Genomic DNA, 18,080 nt, shown 5'->3' with positions numbered 1-18,080 from the left:
TTGTTCAATTTCTCCATTACTGACTTATTTTGTGTTACATTGGTATGTTCTAGTGTACTATCCACGATGTCATTTTGCAAATGTGGATGTATATAGGAAGAGGAGATTCTTAGAAGTGAAGTTGCTGCAACGAAGTGGGGGGTGTGTGTGTGCAATTAAAACTCTAATAGGTGTTACCACATTTATCTGTAATTCTTCTACAAATTCAATTGGATATTTTCCAAAGAGAGCTTTGCACTTTATTGAAAATTCTGTTTCTTGCTAGGATTTCCCCTTAGACTCTGTCTGTCTGGAGAGGGGGACCTAATTTTATTCATTTTCTACATTCCCAGTGTAGTGCACAGGAGCCCCCCAAAAATGTGAAGAAGGAAAACAAAACCTCTTTTCTGTCATGATAAATAGGAAAATTGGAAAATGAAGAACCACAGCAAGATTGGGAACTTTTAGCTCAGCTGTGCAAGCCAGGAGCCCTTCCAGCTGACTTCAAAGTATTTAGAGAGCCCCAGAATCTTGGGACAGAAAGGGAAGGGGGTGAGGTGGTGGGGGGGATTTTTCCAAGGTTCTTTACAAAAGAGGAAGGCTGAGGCCTGGGGTTAGGAGATTAAAGCCCATGAACCAGTAGCCAGGCTTAGATTTAAAATCTCTGAAAAATTTTTAGTGAGCACCTACTGTACGCAGCATTATTCTCCCCATGGGGAAGACCACGATGAACAAAGCCAACTCCTTGTCCTCATGGAACTTTCCTTTATAAAGACTTAATAAATACTGAGGGAGTGAATAGTAGCTCATTTATTCCCTAGCCCATCTCAACGGCAGAAGAAACCCTTGACTCAGAGAGGTCAAGTCACTTGTACAAAGTCACACAGCCAGTAGGTGGTTAGGTCTGGATTTCACCAGAAAGCACGTGCTCCCAATGGTCTTGCTGTATTCTGCCTCCGAATAACGACCACAGCGATAATATAACAGTAACAGGAGTGATGACAGCGTCAAAGGCATCTGGAGCAGCGGCAACCATCATTTCCTCATGTCCTCATTCGTTTATGCAACCAAGGCACACGCGGAGCGCCTGCTACGTTCCCGGCACCCCCATCTTACAAACGGGGAAACTGAGGCCTAAGGCGTTTGTCCCAGAAGCGGGAACGAACCACCCCCGTGCAGACCTTCCGGCGGGGTGTTCTGAAACCACCTACGTAGGGCATTCAGTTAGCGTTCCATTGAACCGGAAACACCGTCGCGGTCCCAGCAAGCGCACACCCGCGCGGCTGCCGGCGTCACAGAGCAGCGGTTGGGGCGGGGCCGAGTCCTGGAACGGCAGCCGAGGCGGCGGTTGGAAGCCTCGCTCTCCGCGCGTGCGCAGTACGCGTCCCGTCGGCTCCCCGGGTTCCGGGCGTCCGGGCGCGGTTGGCGGCGTCTGCGAGGAGCGCGCGCGCTTGCGCCGGCGTCGAGCTCGCGCACGCGCACCTGCGCCGGCGTCTGGGCTCGCGCACGCGCACGGCGGCAGCGGCGGTGGCGGCGGTTCCTGACGGGGGCTGCGAGCCGCGGACGACTTATAAGGGAGCAGCGCCGGCGGAGGGGCTCGGTGGCGGCGGCTCGGCGCTCGCGGTTCTCGGCTCAACCAGCGCCGAGGCGGGTGTTTCGGTCCGGTCCGGGCTCGCGGGGGCGGCAGCGGGGGCCACCCGAGGCCTGCGGCCTAGGCCTCAGCTGAGCGGCGGGCTCGATTGCGGCGCGGAACCAGCCTGCGGGCCCTGCCTGGCGGCACCATGAGCGTGGAGGCGTACGGGCCCAGCTCACAGACGCTCACTTTTCTGGACACCGAAGAGGCCGAGCTGCTTGGCGCCGATACTCAGGGCTCCGAGTTCGAGTTCACTGACTTTACCCTCCCCAGTCAGACGCAGACTCCCCCCGGCGGCCCTGGCGGACCCGGAGGTGGAGGCGCCGGAGGCCCGGGCGGCGCGGGCGCTGGCGCTGCGGCGGGACAGCTCGACGCGCAGGTGAGTGACACATGGCGGCGCCGGAAGCCCGGGTCGGGCCTTGGGGCCCCGGACCTGCCCTAGCTCCACCTCCGGCCGGGCCTGGGCCGATCTGCCCCGGCCCCCCACCGGGGCCGTGTCTGAGCGGACTTGTACCACCAGTTCCTTTACTCCGCCTGGGTTTGCTTCTCTGACTGGGCCGGTGGTGACCTGTTTCGTATTCCCCAACCAGCCTGGCCTGGAGTAACCTGCCTTGGTTCCCCCTGTCCGGCAGGGTCCCCAGCTGACCTGCCTTGGTTTCTCCACTCCAGCTGGGATCGCGCTGACCTGTCCTGGTCCCTCTCCCGCCGGCTCCAGTGATCTGCCCCGAGTCTCGCTGCGGCCTGGTCTGGGTCTTGCTCAGGCTGGATCTTACATGACCTGCCCTCAGTCCCCTTCTGGGCGTGTCCTGAGTGACCTGCCCGGTCTCCCCTCTGGCTGGTCCGGCCGCCCTATCCCACCCACTATCTGTGGTCGTAGTCATCTGGGCACCCCCCCCTTTCCCCCTCTTCATGCCCACCGTACTGCGGGTTCAAAGTCCCCCCTCCCCCCCCCGCCCCAGGCTCTGGCAAAGCGGAGGGTTGAGGCTCCCTGAGCGGAGAGGAATTTTCGCCTCCCGTGGAGAACCAGACACTCGCTGGCTATTAAGATTATTCAGGAAGCAGGTTGCGTTTTGTTTTTCCTTCTTGCATTGCCTGTTGCTGAAACCGAGTTGTTACATAACTCCACAGCCCTGCTTTGGAAAAGTTGGGTCTGAGTTTTGTTCTTCCAATGGAGCAGTGATAGTAGGTTTTACATAAATGGGTCTGCCACATCGGAAACTTCTACTTTTATTGACGTGGATGTTTAGTGAAGGTTACTTAGGTATTTTAAATTGGGGTTTGGGTTGTGAGAAGGATGAGGCATGTGCTTCTTGCACCTGGGTTCGTGCCTAGGGTGGGAGAGGGGGCAGGCCGGGGTCCTGGGGAATGTTGCCGCTGTCCTCTGGATCTGATTGCTTTCACTGGAGGCTTGCTTGGTGCTTGGTCCCTCCTTCAGGTTTATTTTCCTGAATGCCCCACCAGGGAGGAGTTATGAGGCTCACTTTGTCACGGGTTTCTCTTGGCACATGGTTGTGTTCTGGAGCTGTGGGAGCCACCTCTTGCTCAACCAGAGTGAGTGCAGACCCTACCCTTGGGGGAGGGGGGCTAATGTGCTAGTTGGTTGAGTCACTCCCGTGGGTAGACCACCCACTTGGGCTTTCTTTTAGCCCCCAATGGAAGCAGGAAACATTTGACTCATTCTAACCCCAGATTCCTTAAAATAGAAGGCCTTTGTGATGGGTGGGGCATCAGGAGAACAGGTATACAAGTAGGGGTGTTTTTTTTTCAGTTTTGTTTACATTTGGTGAAGGGAGGTGGAGAGAGGAGACTTTGCCTGGAGAAGTGAGCTGGAGCTGCTGAGGCCCAGCCTTCTTGTAGCTTTCTTGCTCTGTGTACCTCTCTGCTTTGGCAGCTGTAAAATGGGGGTGGCAGTTATGTTTTTGTTACTTTTAAACATAAGGGAAATCTGGACTTAATGTGTAAACTGAGTAGATCTGTCTGTACCTTGTGTCCAGCCTGTTGGGAAGGCTGAGGATAAAGATGAATGTGGCATCATCAGGGATGGGTGGGGGTGTGGTGAAAGGTAATTGCTTTTCTTGTGAGTCCTTTTAACAGAATAGCAAATCTGGGGCAGCTTTGAGTTCTGCTTTTGTTCCTCAAGTTTTGTTTGCAATTAATTGTGGGAGTGTGTCCTTCTCTTTCGGTTAAAACAATCAATTTATTTTCTTGCTTCTGAACACTGGATCATACAAAATGAGAGCATTAAAACACTTCCCTGGAGGTAAACGTTGCAGTTGAGCTGACCTGAGTGATGATGTTGGAGGCTTGTCCTTAGTTACTTTTAATTGACTCTGATGACCCACCCACCTTCAGCCTATGTTTGGACTTGTATTTGGGGATAGGAAATGAATCCATTTGTGTCACAAGAGGAAGGCCTGAATCTGGGGCAGGAAAGTCTGAATATAATTGGAAAATGGAAAAAAGTTTATCTCCTGTGCCAGTTGGTGGCACTGGCTGCTTAAGATTCTTGGGAATATTTGCCACACTTGTCCTCAGGAGTTGGCTATGTAACCATCCAGAAGATGGGGGGGAGGGGGCTTCCAGAAAAATTTAGAATCTCATTTTGCCTTTTCGTTTTATCTTATTGGATGAGTGGGTGTCAATTTTTAAGTGCTTTGCAGCCACGTCATTTAACAGCTTTCTTGAAGTGGAGTTCACATACTGAACCATACAAAAAATTCACCCATTTAAAGTGTACAATTCAGTGGCTTTTAGTACTTTCAGAGTTGTGCAGCTATCACCACAGCCAACTTTAGAACATTTTTGTCACCCAGAAAGAAACCTGTACCCCTTAGCCCTTCAATCTTACCTCCCCCAGCCCCTGGCAGCCACTAATTTGCTTTCTGCCTCTGTGGATTTGCCTGTTCTGGACATTTTGCATGAATGGAATCGTGGAGTATGTGGTGTTTTGCATCTGGCTTCTTTCTCTTAGCAGTGTGTGCTCAAGGTTCATGCACGTTGTAGCTGGATCGGTGCTTGCTTTTTATGGCTGAGGGCTGAGTAATTGTTGTGTAGAGGGACCACATTTTTGTTTACCTCCTTATCTGTCGATGAACATTTGGGTTATTTCTACCTCTTGGCTGATGTGAATAGTGCTGCTTTGAACATCTGTGTACACATTTCTGTGTGGATATAGTTTATGTTGAAATTGTTGGGTCATGTGGTCACTGAGGAACTGCTAGTGTGCAGCCACTTTTTTTTTTTTCCTCTTTTCGCAAGAACTCATTCCACATGAAGCGCAGGCACTTTTGATACCAGCCCTGCCTGTATCAGCTTTGCACAGTTGATTTTCCCTTAAAGTCTGTTTACAGGCAGAATGTGTGTCCCAGCCAGGGTGGGAGAATGGCAGCAGGGGTGATTCCTGCTGCACCCAGAGCTGGTTCAAATAACATTCCTTTTCTTGTTTATGAAACAAAACTGACATTTATCAGAGCCCTTGATCCTGGGATGAAAAACGCTGACACAGTTCTGCCAAGTCTGTGAGACAATTTTCTTTTTGAGTATCTGACCCTATCCTGGGCTCTCCTCCATCCCCTGCCAGTGAAAGGTAATGTCAGAAGTCCTTTGCATAATAGCTGGTATCGCAGACCTTTTGGTCTGCCTGGTTGGAATATTTCCTCTCAACTGGCACTGCCTGTTGGTGCTGTCCAGCTCCTCTGAACAGTGCAATTAGGGTGAAATCTAAGAGTTGGAAATACCACTCAGTGATAAAAGGGGAATGAACTATGGATACATGCAACAACCTGGACGCATCTCAGAGTAATTACTCTGAGTAAAAGAAGCATTCAGACCAAAAAGAGTGTATACTCTATCATTTCATTCATGCAAAATTCTAGAAAGTGCTAGCGAGCCTACAGTCATAGAAAGCAGACTAGTGGTGGTGGGGACAGAAAGGTGGGAAGGGCAGGAGAGGGGGTGACAGGGCACAGGGAGACTCGGAGGTGATGGATGTGCTTGTTATCTTGATTGTGGTGACAGTTTTATGGGAGTTTACATACACTGACATGTCAATTTCTAAAAATGACATACTTTAAATATACACCATTTATGGCCTGTCAGTTATATCTCAGTGAAACTGTTAAAAGTAGTAAAACCATGCAGAGATACCACTACCCACTCATTTCAGTGGCTCTGTCTTTTTTTTTTGAGACAGAGTCTCACTCTGTTGCTTGGACTAGAGTGCCATGGCGTCAGCCTAGCTCACAGCAACCTCAAACTCCTGGGCTCAAGTGATCCTCCTGCCTCAGCCTCCCAGGTAGCTAGGCTTACAGGCATGCGCCACCATGCCTGGCTAATTTTTTCTAAATGTATTTTTTTAGTTGTCCAGCTAACTTTCTTTCTATTTTTAGTAGAGACAGGGTCTCGCTCTTGCTCGGGCTGGTCTTGAACTCCTGAGCTCAAGTGATCCACCCGCCTCGGCCTCCCAGAGTGCTAGAATTATAGGCGTGAGCCACAGCGCCCGGCCTCAGTTTTTTTTTTTTTTTTAAGAAGGCTGAAAGTGCCACTGGAACCCTCATGCCCTGCTGTTGGGACAGGTGCCCATACACCTACCCATGACCCCGAAGAGAAATGAAGGTGTATGTCCATGTAGGGCTGCGCTGAATGTTGATAGCAGTCCCAATGAGCAGATAAAAAAAGTAGTATGCACGCCCAGTTGGAAAAACTTGTGCCTGTTGATTTGATTTGCTTTTCTTAGCTCACTTGGAAATGTTGAGATTTGTGGATAGCTATAGTCCTTTTAGGCAGGAATTTAAGTGTTTTTGTGCAGGTGTTCCAGGTGACCTTGTAGATGCTGCTTGCAATCTGAGGGGTCCTGGCCTCACTTTGTTCCTTCATTCTCAGATCAGGCCTGTGCTTTGTGTTCCCCCTCCATTCGGCATAGCCTGTGAGCAGCACAGCTGGGACAGTCGTCCATGCTTGGATTTTACTTTAAGTGCAAGAGTTGCTTCCTTAGGAAAAAGGCCATCTTTCTTGATCATAAGGGACAAAATCTTGGGAAAGCTGCTTGCTGACCTGTTGTCCCAGCCTTACCTGTCCTCCCACCTGCCAGGCTCTTACGTGTTTCCTCTCCGGTTCTGGTCTTGAGTAAGCAAACTTGGTCTTGCTTTTCCTTTTCAAGTGGTAAAATACTTAGGATAAAAAGTTACCACCTCATCTTTAAAGCCATAGTCCTGCCTGCCTTCAGAGTTCACAGGTGGCTGTCCCGGCCTGTCCTTGACTATCCGGGTGGACAGACCATCTTCCCCTGCCTGCTGAGCCCTGAGATTGTAAGTCATACGTAAGACCAGGAGGGGTGAGTTCTGTACAGCCCTGGGTTCCTAAAAATGGTGAGTTTAAAATTTGCATGTGACTTTGTCCATTTTGGTTTTGCAAATACTCGAGTAGTCCAGCTGTGATCTCCGTGTGCCTTGAGAACCTTGGAGATAAGATGCTGCTAACCAGAGCCGTGCTGGCAGGTGTCATGGGACTTCCCGGGGTTGTTTCCAGATTGTGAGGACTCTCCCTGCGATTATGCAAAAGTAGCTGACACTTTACAGTTAGTGGTTAGATACTCAAAATGACTTCTAACTATTTTTGTCTAAATTAATTTCTTTACCCAGATTTAGCATGATTGTGGGGGGAGTTAATAGTAATACTATACCAGTAGTAACTAAACAAAGTTCCCTCTCAGTCCAGCTACCATAACCAAAAAAAAGAGACATTTTTCTTATTGCTTTATTAAGGTCTAATCACCTACCGTGAAATTCTCTTGTTTTTAAGCATACAACTCAGTGTTTCTTTTTCAGTAAATGTACAGGGTTGTGCAACCACCGCTGCAGTTGCCGTCTTTGATTTCTCTTTCTCTCTGCCTTCCCTCTGATCTCTCGCCATGTGTGCGGCTCGAACGCAAGCGCGTGGTTTCACGGTCTGACCACCTCGGCAGACCTCATGCTTGTTGGCTGCCACTTGCACGTTAGGGAGGTGGGCCAAGCCCTGTGCCGGGGATCAGAGACGGTTGCCGAGCCCGGGCCCCATGCTCCCGGCCTCAGTGGGTGCCTGCCTTTGAGCCCTTGCACGTGTTCATGTTTACTTTTGTACCCTCTACGAGCTGCCGGCCCGACCTCTCCAGCCTGGCCCTGGACTGCAGCCTCCCTGCCCTTTTCTTCTTGGCCTTGCTGTGCTTAGTGGGCTGAGGGCAGTGACACTGTTTGATGGAGGCCTTTGCCCCCTGCAGTGCACCGTAAGAAAGTTGCACATGCTGCCTGGCCTGGGTGTTGACTTTGGGAATGCTGAGGGCCCCAGGAGGGGCAGTGGTCTGCTGTGTGAAGGGAAAGCCTTTGTAAGTGCTGGTCCTGGAGTGCTTGTGGGGTGAAGGGGTGGGCACGGTGCACCGTGTGGGGCCAGGCTGAATCTTGGAGCCCTGAGGAGCTGCTGAGCGGTGCTGGGACTGAAGCTGGAAGGGCCCTCAGACTGCAGCAGCCGAGGGAGGACCATGGCTGGGAGGTCGGGCAGGGTGGCCGAGTTTGGCCATCCCGTGAACAAATGGAGCTGAGGTGGAGGACACCGGGTCAGCGCTGTGTGTGCACATGCAAGTGTGAACGTGTGAGTGCGTGTGCCTGTGTGGGAGCTGCCAGGGTGCCAGGTGTCTCCTCCCAGTGCACGTGTTCAGCACTGGACCTGGCACACAGATGCCCTCGGCCCTCCTCACAAGCAGTCACAGACTAGAGCAGACCTGGGCTCCTGCCTGTGGTTTCATCAGGGGCCATGACCCCCCTGGCTGGGACAGGGCTCCCTGCTGGTAGGGAAGCACCGCCCTGAGAGGGCCCTGCGAGGGGCAGAGGCCTCCCCAGAGCAGTGTGTGCACTGAAGCTGGAGGGGCACATTTTGGGTGGCGGTTCACCATGGAGGGCGTTTTGTGGTTATCACCATGGTGAAGATGCTGTCATGGTGGTTGGGACGGTCCAGCCTGGCAGAGAAGGGCCACATTGCCCAGCTGTGCTCTGACATTCAGAGGTGAGTGGCTAGCCTGGAGGGGCCACAGTGCCCGTGAGTCTGGGCCTGGTCACCGCTGCTGCTCACAGATCTGCTCTCACGACGACGTCACAGCTCTGAGCTCGCTCTTGCTGGAGGAGGTTTCCTCTGAGAACAGAATTCTGCTGCCTCCAGTAATCGGAGGGCTGCTGAGTCCTGGGACCCTGGGGCTGGCAACAGGTCCTTGTGCACCCTCCCCTTTTTTTTAAGAGATGGGGGTCTCACTACGTTGCCCAGACTGGGTTCCAATTCTAGGGTTCAAGTGATCCTCCCGCCTCAACTTCCCAAGTAGCTGGGACTACAGGTGCGTGCCACCACGCCCGGCTCTTATGTCTCTAACATGTGTCGGTTGAGTAGCAGCTTGAGAAGTGGATGAGCAAGCTGGGCTTTCCAGGGTCCCTGTGGACCTTTGCCAGGACTGTGTCTAGACATGCAGTTGGTTGGGCTGCTTGCTGGCTCTGGCTGGCCTTTGCCACAACCGAGGATGGCACCGTCCTGAAGCATCAGGTCCTTGCAGAGAGCGGTGGGCAATGCCCAGGGTGGCTCCTGGTCCTGGGGCGGAGGCGCTCCGTCAGAGCTGCGCTGTGTCCATCCTTGCCTCCTTTGGGTACATGGGTCCACAGAGCAAGCGTGGGTTCTGGGCGGCCACCTCGTCCTCCATGTGGAAGCACTTAGGATGGGTTCTCTAACGTAAGGGAAGCGAACGCAAACCCTGTGCGTCTGTCTCCTCGGTTCAACAGTAGTGAAGGTTTTCCTCTCTCCCTTTTTCTTTTTTCTCACTGTTGTGTTTTTGTTTTGATGATGTGTTTTTAAAGGCAGTTCTGTAGGTCTTTTCATCCTCACCTCTGAGATGGAGCCATGTGGATTGGTGATCCTCGACAATTTGACCTGGAAAATGTAGTATGCATTTCTAGAAACAAAAAAAAGGGCATCTCTCCTTCATGGCTGCAATGCCATTGTCAAAAGAACAGCATCGACAAGGGTTTTTTAGGATCGTCCAACATGTGGGAACAATCAGATTCTCTCTGTGACCAGATTCTTCCCTCAGACCCTGTCACAGTCCAGTGTGGAGACGCTTGCTGTGTCTCCCGGCCCTGCCCTCAGAGTAGCCCTTCCCACTTCTTTTCGTTCCACTGAACTGTGCTCTGGTCCTGGTCATTTGTCATCACACCCTGGCCTCTCCCTGCAAGTGTGAGGTGGATTTCATCTCAGGCCCTGGGCTCCCTGGACAGTGGCTGGTCCAGGGCTGGACAGGCAGCCAGGTGAGTTGGGGACGCCTCAGGCACTCGGGCCACATGGAGGACACTCTTGAGTGTTGAACCTCAGGGGCGGGCTCCAGTGCGCTGACTGGAACAGTGGTCTGTGGGTCCACAGGGTACCAGCAGGGAGGGAGTTGGGGAGAGAGGGGCTTCCTTTCTGCTAAGAACCGAGGTGGAAAGCAGAGCCCAGGGCTGCCTGCTGGGTGGGACCATGGGAAGTGGTCTTCTTTGTAGGTCAGAAATGGTCCCATCCCAGTGATTTCATGTGGTTCGGATTCATAGATTAAAGGAGACTAAAGAGACATCACAGATTATGTGCAGTCGTTAACTGGGTCTTGGATTAAAAAAAAAACTATAAAGGACATTATTAGGACATTGGGACAATGCGCACATGTGTATTAGCCAATAGTGTCATAGCCATGGTGAGGTCCTGAGCCAGCCGCTTGTGTTATGAAGGTGCGGAGAGAGGCCTTGTCCTGCAGCTCAGAAGCAGGTCAGGAAGGTTAAAGGTATATGTGTGCAGAGCGAGAGGGGGACCTTGAGCCTGGTGGGATGTGACAGAGGGGTGTCCACGTGAAGGGGGTGTGGGTGTGCATTTTCGGTAGCTTTGGAATTTTTTTTTAAGTAGAGGGAAATGTCGGGGTAGAGTCCTTCCAGGTTGGGGCCAGTCTTCCTGGTATTCCCCTCCCTTGGGAGGAGGGCTCAGAACCCTGCAGTTCCTGGCAGCCAGCTGCCCTGGGGGGTGGTAACTTCCCACCCTCTTTTTTATTTAAACCTTGACATCAGAGAATAAATGATGAGTGACTTAGCATCTGGGCTTTTATGTTTTAAAGGATGAGGAGCCGTATTCATTTAGCTAACACTATTGTGGGCCTCCTGGGGTACAGACTCCACCTAGGTGTTGGGCACATAGCAGGAGCAGGACAGATTGTACCCCTGGGGCCCCAAGATGGGGTCAGAGGAGGCCTGCCTGGGAGGCACCTGTGGCCCACGTCCTGAAGGACATCGAGCCAGCTTTGCTGAGGCTGTAGGGAAAGCATGTGCAAAGGCCCCGGGGCACTGACAAATGCAGAGACTGAGGTTTAGAGTAAGAGTCTGTGGTCTCAGAGTTGATGCCAGCACAACAGGGGGCGATTTTTGAACTTCTGTGCTGTCTCTCTGGGAATGAAGGGACCATTCTTGGTGCTGCTCTGATGTACGGTCTGAGTTCTGTGGTGTGTTGCAAGTAACTGTCTCTGGGCAAAAACCCCTGCAGACCTTGATCAGCTCAGCCACTCTTAGCTGGACTTTCCAGAGTGTGATTTTAGTCAATGTTGGGTTCATATTTGGAGCAGGACTTAAAGGATTTAGCAACCCCAGCTCTGGGGACTTGTGTGGGGCTGGGTACTGGGAATTCTGGAATATGGCTTTAAATACTGTGTTTAGAGCAGAGGTGATTGGAACTGCTTCCTGGGCTTCGTAAACTGGTGGTGGGTGCCTGGAGTTGGGTGTGGGAAGGCCCTGCCCCTCTGGAGCCTCCCTGGTGAGGCGATGGGTTGACAACCTTGGAGGACTTGTGTTATCGGGAGTGGCTGCCCTGTGTCAGCCAAGGACCACAGCCCTCTCTCCTCCACCCATCATGTCCCTGGCATGGACTGAGGGCCTTCTCTGTGCCAGGCATTGTCCCCTAGTGCTGTGTTTTAACTCATTTAATGATAGTTTCTAGGGTCAAATGTGTTTCTGAAATTAACGTTTTATCTTAAAACTTTTCAGAGAATGGAGAGAGACGCTAACCACACAGCTACAGAAGTCAGCTTGTGTTGTGGCAGATCACTGCCTGGCCGCAGTGGGGCCTGGGGTGCCCGTGTGTGTGCAGAGAGAACACACCTGTGCTCCCCAGCTAGGTGGGCTTGAGGGAAACCTGGGCCTTGGGGGATCTGGAATTCTCTCTCCAGCCTCCCCAGTTTCAGTGGGGGTGAGGTAGAGTCCACCTGGCCTTGTATCCATGCTGTGTTGTCTCCCCAGAGCTCCCAGAGTGGACTTAGGGATCCTGTCCCTTGTCACGCCTGAGGGGTAAGTGCGGAGCAGAGAGAAGGGAGACTGAGGCTTGTGCGTGTGACAGACAGGGGGATTGGGCTTGCCACCTGCCGGTCATGCTTGTGGTCCCCGTGTGCCCTCTTGGGGAGAGGAGGGCAATTGTGGCATGGACAGAGTGGGCAGGATGAGGGTACCTAGATGGGGTACAGTTTTGTGTCGTTTCACATACAGGAAAGTTCAGATTGAAATATCGTCAAGGATATTTCTTTTTTTTTTTTTTTTTTTTTTTTGAGACAGAGTCTCACTTTGTTGTCTGGGCTAGAGTGAGTGCCGTGGTGTCAGCCTAGCTCACAGCAACCTCAAACTCCTGGGCTTAAGCGATCCTACTGCCTCAGCCTCCCGAGTAGCTGGGATTACAGGCATGCGCCACCATGCCCCGCTAATTTTTTCTATATATATTTTAGTTGTCCAGATAATTTTTATTTCTATTTTTAGTAGAGATGGAGTCTCGCTCAGGCTGGTCTCGAACTCCTGACCTCGAGCGATCCACCCACCTCGGCCTCCCAGAGTGCTAGGATTACAGGCGTGAGCCACCGCGCCCGGCCAAGGATATTTCTTTATACATAAAAATCCTGACCAATTTTAGGAGCTCTTCTGGACTTAGCGAACATTCTCTTAAAGGCCCAGATAATAAATATTCTAGGCTTTATGGGGCAAGAAGCAAAGAGAAGGATATTATTAGATATTTAATCTGACCATTTAAGGATGTACGTATCCTTCAGATCCCTGTGCTAGACTGGTGGCAGCCTTCTCCCTGCAGCGTGTTTTACAACGCTGCCTTCATGACCCTATGGCAAAACCCGGGCGCCATCACCTGTGCACCCACACTTTCAGAAACCAATGTGCATGTGCCCAGGCACAGTCACACTGAGAGACACGATGCAACAGTGTTTTCCCGTCTGCAGCCTCACCACCGTCTGTGCCACTGCACATGCTGGCTGGCGTTGAGCGCAGCATCGGCACACGGAGAGAGAATGTTTTGAAGTGCTGACCAGCTGTCAGAATTTCAAACAGAGCACACCTCAACAACAACAAAGCAAACAACCTGATTCGGAAGTGGATGAAGGTCTCAAATAGCCCATTTCTCTAGAGAAGATAAATGAATGGTCTGCAGGCACACAAAGAGATGCTCGACATCACTGATCATTGGGGATCAAAACCGCTGGGTGATGCCACTTCCCACTGCCAGGGCTGCTGGAATCAAAGCAGAAAGCAAGTGTTGGTGTGGGGCTCTGGAGAAATCGGGACCTTGGCTACTCCCGGCGGGAATGTGAAATCGTGCACCTGCTGTGGAAAAGAGCTTGGTGGTTTCTCAGAAAGTTAAACACACAGTTACCACATGATCCAGCAGTTCTACTCCTCAATATGTGTTTGAGAGAATTGAAAACCTACATCCACACAAATTTTTGTACCTGCGTGTTCATAGCAGCACCATTCACAGTGGTCCAAAGTGGAAACAACCCACGTGCTCAGCCTGTGAATGGATAAGCAAAATGTGGCACAAAAAAAAATATGATACATCCATACAATGGAGCGTTTTTTCAGCCTTACAAAAGGAAGGAAATTCTGACACATGCTGGAATGAGGAGAAACGTTGAGGACGTTCACTGAAGTAAACTACTCAGAAAATGAGATACTGTATGATGCCACTTACATGCAGTCCCCCAAGTAGTCACACTCACAGAGACAAAGTAGAATGGTGGGTGCTGGGGAGAGGGCAAAGGGAGTTAGTGTTCGGAGGGAACAGAGTTTTAGTTTTGCAAGATGGAAAACGTTCTAAAGGTGGATAGAATGCCACTGAAGTATACACTTAAAAGTGATTAAGGTCACAGCGTGGTGGCAGGTGCCTTTAGTCCCAGATACTTGGGAGGCTGAGGCAGGAGGATCGCTTGAGCCCCGGAGTTGGGGATTACAGTGAGTTGTGATCGTGCCACTGCACTCCAGCCTGGTGGGGAGAGAGAGACTCTTAATCTCTTTAAAAAAAAAAAAAAAAACAGAATTTTTTGTATTTTACTACAGTGCTCCTGCTGCCTGACCCAGCCTCGTGTTAGGGTTAAGTGGCCCTTGGGAGGCAATTCTGGGGACTGTAGATTGTGTCATTTGAGGTGGTGGTTCCTGGAGGCACCTTAGGAGCTCCTGTCCCCCTTGGCCCCAGATGGCCATGCAGTCTCAGTGCTGGTGTCCTGTGCGGTTTGTGGCATAGTGACCTAAAATCATCTGTGTTTGCTGCTGTAAAGTAGTAAAGGCAATACTTGTAGTGAGAGTGTGTGGCCTGGAGGAGGAAGGCTCTGAACATTGTTCCTACTTCATCATCAAGAAGGGCAGTGGGTGAGGTTGATGGCTTTCCTGCGTCTCCAAGGCGGGCAGCCTTCACGTGAGTGCTTGACAAGCCTTTCACTGTAGTGGGGCTCCAGGCCCTGGGCTGTCCCCAGGTGCACTGTGATGGGTTTGTAAAAGTCACCTTGTTCCTTGTGGTCTTCAGTCACCTGGGCTTCCTGGTCATGAGCCGTTGGCCGTGGATGTGGCTCTTTGGCCAGGTGGGGCTTAGACTGTTGGGGGGGAGCACGGGTGCCCTAGGCCCCCAGTGCCCTGTTGTTGGCAGGATAGGTTTGATAGGGAAGAAGAGTGTACGAAAAATCCAGTCAGAACAAGGGGACCTGTCTCAAAGCAGCGAGCAGGCCAGTGTGTCACAGGAGGGTCGCTGTGGCTGCTTTTGGCAGAAGCCATGTGCCCAGGCTAGGTCCCAGAAGCTGCGGTTTCGCTTGGGTGATGCTGTCATTGCACTGTAGGTCGGACCCGAGGGCATCCTGCAGAATGGGGCCGTGGACGACAGTGTGGCCAAGACCAGCCAGTTGTTGGCCGAATTGAACTTTGAAGAGGATGAGGAAGACACCTATTACACGAAGGACCTCCCCATACATGCCTGCAGGTGAGTGGCACAGCTGGGCCCGGGCCCGCTGACCCCTCTGGTAGAGGGGTGGGGTGGTGCCCTTGCTCTCTGGCTGCTCTGCGACTCTTGGCACTCATGCACACAGTCCTTGTCACTGGTCAGGAGAGTGGGCTCAGCACCCTTTGACACCCTGCATTCACCCAGCTGGTGGGGAAAGGCGCCCTTTCCTTTGGCCTCAGGCGCTGGGCTTCTTGCCTGGTACCTGCCCCTCACTCACTAGAAAGAACTTGTCACATTGGGTGAGCGTTTGGGGTTAGAGGGGGAACAGAGCAGCCGATTCTCCTACAAAGGGATTGCTCTGCGGTTCTGTGATGTACCTGACTCCCTGACATTTTCACCATGCCTGGAAAATTGGGAGTGAGTAAGTTGTGAGCGGGTAGACTTGCATGTTTTTTTTGTTTCTTTTTTTTTTTTTGAGACAAAGTCTCACTCGGTTCCCCGGGCTAGAGTGCCATGGTGTCAGCCTAGCTCACAGCAACCTCAAACTCCTGGGCTCAGGCGACTTCTGCCTCAGCCTCCTGAGTAGCTGGGACTACAGGCATACACCACCATGCCACCAGGCTAATTTTTTGGTATATATTTTAATTGTTTGGCTAATTTCTTTCTATTTTTTTAGTAGAGACAGGGTCTTGCTCTTGCTCAGGCTGGTCTCGAACTCTTGAGCCGAAACGATCTATCCGCCTTGGCCTCTCAGAGTGCTAGGATTACAGGCGTGAGCCACTGCGCCCGGCCCTACATGTTAACCTAATTTGAAATTCTCATCTCTTGTCTCTTACGTTTGGGCTTTTTCTTGCTTTTTTGTTACACATGCATGAGGAAATGAAGACCAGAAGAGGTGAAGTGATTTTGCTCGGGGCACCCGGTCAGCCAGGGTAGCATGGGGCCTAGCCCTGACTCAGCCCATTCCCCATCCCCCCCCTTCCCTCATTGGTGCCACCAAGGCTGCCTCCCTGTGGCCACGTGCGTTGGCTGGTTAGCTCTGGAGCAGAGGGGCAGAGGGCGGCACGTTTGCCTTCGGTTCTCGTTTCCAAATGTTTGACGGTGTGATTGTGCTCTTGTCATGCACAGAGGTGCCTGTGAAGTATCCTGGTGGAGCTGCAGGGGCCTCAGCTGCACAGCCTCTTGCCCTCCCTGCTGTCCCCATGCTGTGAGGTGAGGGGGTCTTGAGAGCCCTCCTCATCGTGTGCAGGATGGGCGAGGGGTGCTGGCTGAAGCGCACTCTGGTTTGAGACTGAGTCTTGGCTTTGTACACAAGCAGAACTCTGGGGAGCTAGTGTTTTTGGTTCTCGTGTGTCAATTTTTAGAATAGTAGGAGTGGCGTTGGGGGGCTCCCCCAAGGTTCCCCCTGCATAAGCATCAGGTCGCCTGGCCCTGTACCTCCACTGCAGGGTCAGCTGAGTTCCCTGGGATCACAGTGCCCTCTGCTGGAGCCTGGAGTTCCCTGTGACCACAATGTCACTAGGGTTGGGGCTCCTGAAACATCAGGCCAAAGGGGAGGGACTGGAATGGCCTTGGGCAAGTGAGCCCCCCTCAGGCAGCTCTCCCTGGAAGTAGCTTTGTTCATCCAGGCTGTCCCCTGCGGAGCCCCCACCACACACCTGACCCCTTCCCTGTGTCCTCGGGATTGGGAAGCCTTGGCTTGGGTTTGAGTATGTGTTTAATGAAAAACTTAAAAATGTTGTAAGAGGAAAGAATTTTACATCCTGCCAAATTAAAACCAGAGAGCAACCTTCCAACTTTAACTGTTGATGTTTTGATTTTCTAGTTACTGTGGAATACATGATCCTGCCTGCGTGGTTTACTGTAACACCAGCAAGAAGTGGTTCTGCAATGGACGGGGAAATACTTCTGGCAGGTAGATAACCAGACCGTGCGTGTGTCTTTAATCAGCACTGTGCTCGGAGCTGTGTGTACATTATGGAAATGTCGAAGCGAAGCGCAGTACAAAATCACACTAACAAACCTGGCTTTTTTCCTCCCCTGACTGGTTTAACTTGAAACAGATGGTGGTGTGTGAGCGCCTGAATGTATTTACCCTTGATTTATTCTCTGTGGTTCTTTTTATTATGCAAGTAGGGTTGGCTTCATTCGAGTTCCCAGTTTTTATTTGTCTCTTTCTGCAAGATGAGCTCCTGGCACGCCCATGGATCTTCATTAATGGGAGGATGTTCCCAGGGCAGTAACGGGCACGCAGGGGAGGTTTCTGAGAAGGCTTGCTCTGGCCTGAGCTCATCTGAGCTGTCCAGAGGCTAATTCGGGCCAGATCCTGAATCATCGGATTAAATCCAGCTCACTTGACCGTCGGTCAGCTGGGCTTCCCTTCTTGCTGGTGATCAGCAGCAGCTGGGATTGGGTCCCTTGTCCTCTGTTTGGGATGCGACCAGTGCTCTGCTGGCGCTTGAATTCCAGAGAGGAGTTGGGGGCTCCTGTCTGTGTGCATCCTGTGCAGGCGGCTCCCCTCTGGGCTGCCGTGGTCACTAGGGACAGGTCACTCCACTGCTGGGGAGAACCTCCATGTTGCTAATGAGGAGGTGGAATCTCTTTCTGAGGTTCATGTTTTAGAGAGTGAAAGTGACAAAAGGCTGTAGGCAGCTTATTTCCCCTCACCTTCCTGTACCTTCTGCAGCTGGGGGTCGTGGAGGGACATGGACAGAGTGGTCAGATCTTGTGGCATCTCTGAGTTAGTAACTTGAGGTGTTTGTTCTGAGCAAGGCAAGGAAGGGGCTGGTGTTTTAATTTAGATGATTTTAAAAGAAAAGTATCTTCTGGGTAACCAAAAGACATTTGTGTCCTGTGTTCAGAGTATTCTGGGTAATTTAAGTGTTCTTGTGCTTGCATTAGTTCCTGTCATGCAGGAAAAGCAACTAAATAAAACTTTCTTAGCTGGCAACCCCAGCTTCCGGTCAGCATTGCCAAGAACAGGGAAGTGAGCGAAAGGGCCTCTGAGAAAAAGCAGGCTCAGCCAGGCGCCCTGCGCACTGTGTGCCAGGCCGCGTGGGAAGGGTGGCAAAGCAGCCACTGCCTTCAGGGAGTGTCGCGCGTGACGGGATAGGTGCAGAAAGGCAGCAGGAAAGCACTGGTTCTGGTCAGAAGCCCAGTGCAGCTGCTCCAGAGAGGAGTCGAGGCTCTGGGG

General features: G+C 51.9%; 1 protein-coding gene across 8 annotated transcripts in view; it reads left to right on the top strand.

Annotated features, from left to right (window-relative positions):
• The first annotated feature begins 1,493 nt into the window (after positions 1–1,493).
• UPF1 (UPF1 RNA helicase and ATPase) overlaps positions 1,494–18,080 on the top strand; it is a 35,939-nt gene continuing 19,352 nt past the window's right edge. For 3 of the 8 annotated variants that reach the window (XM_045552149.1, XM_045552140.1, XM_045552131.1), the window contains exons 1-3: positions 1,513–1,991; positions 14,787–14,926; positions 16,713–16,802. In XM_045552149.1, the coding sequence (XP_045408105.1) occupies positions 1,761–1,991; positions 14,787–14,926; positions 16,713–16,802 (461 nt within the window). In that variant the 5' untranslated portion in view covers positions 1,513–1,760. Of the gene's footprint in view, positions 1,992–14,786; positions 14,927–16,712; positions 16,803–18,080 lie in introns of all 8 variants that reach the window. The other 5 variants (XM_045552122.1, XM_045552114.1, XM_045552166.1 and 2 more) reach the window with 3 other exon arrangements.

Source organism: Lemur catta, chromosome 1 (assembly GCF_020740605.2).
Source record: "Lemur catta isolate mLemCat1 chromosome 1, mLemCat1.pri, whole genome shotgun sequence".
In the NCBI taxonomy this organism is placed as follows: Eukaryota; Metazoa; Chordata; class Mammalia; order Primates; family Lemuridae; genus Lemur; species Lemur catta.
Note: the sequence above shows the minus strand (reverse complement) of the source record. Positions and strands in the feature narration are given on the sequence as shown.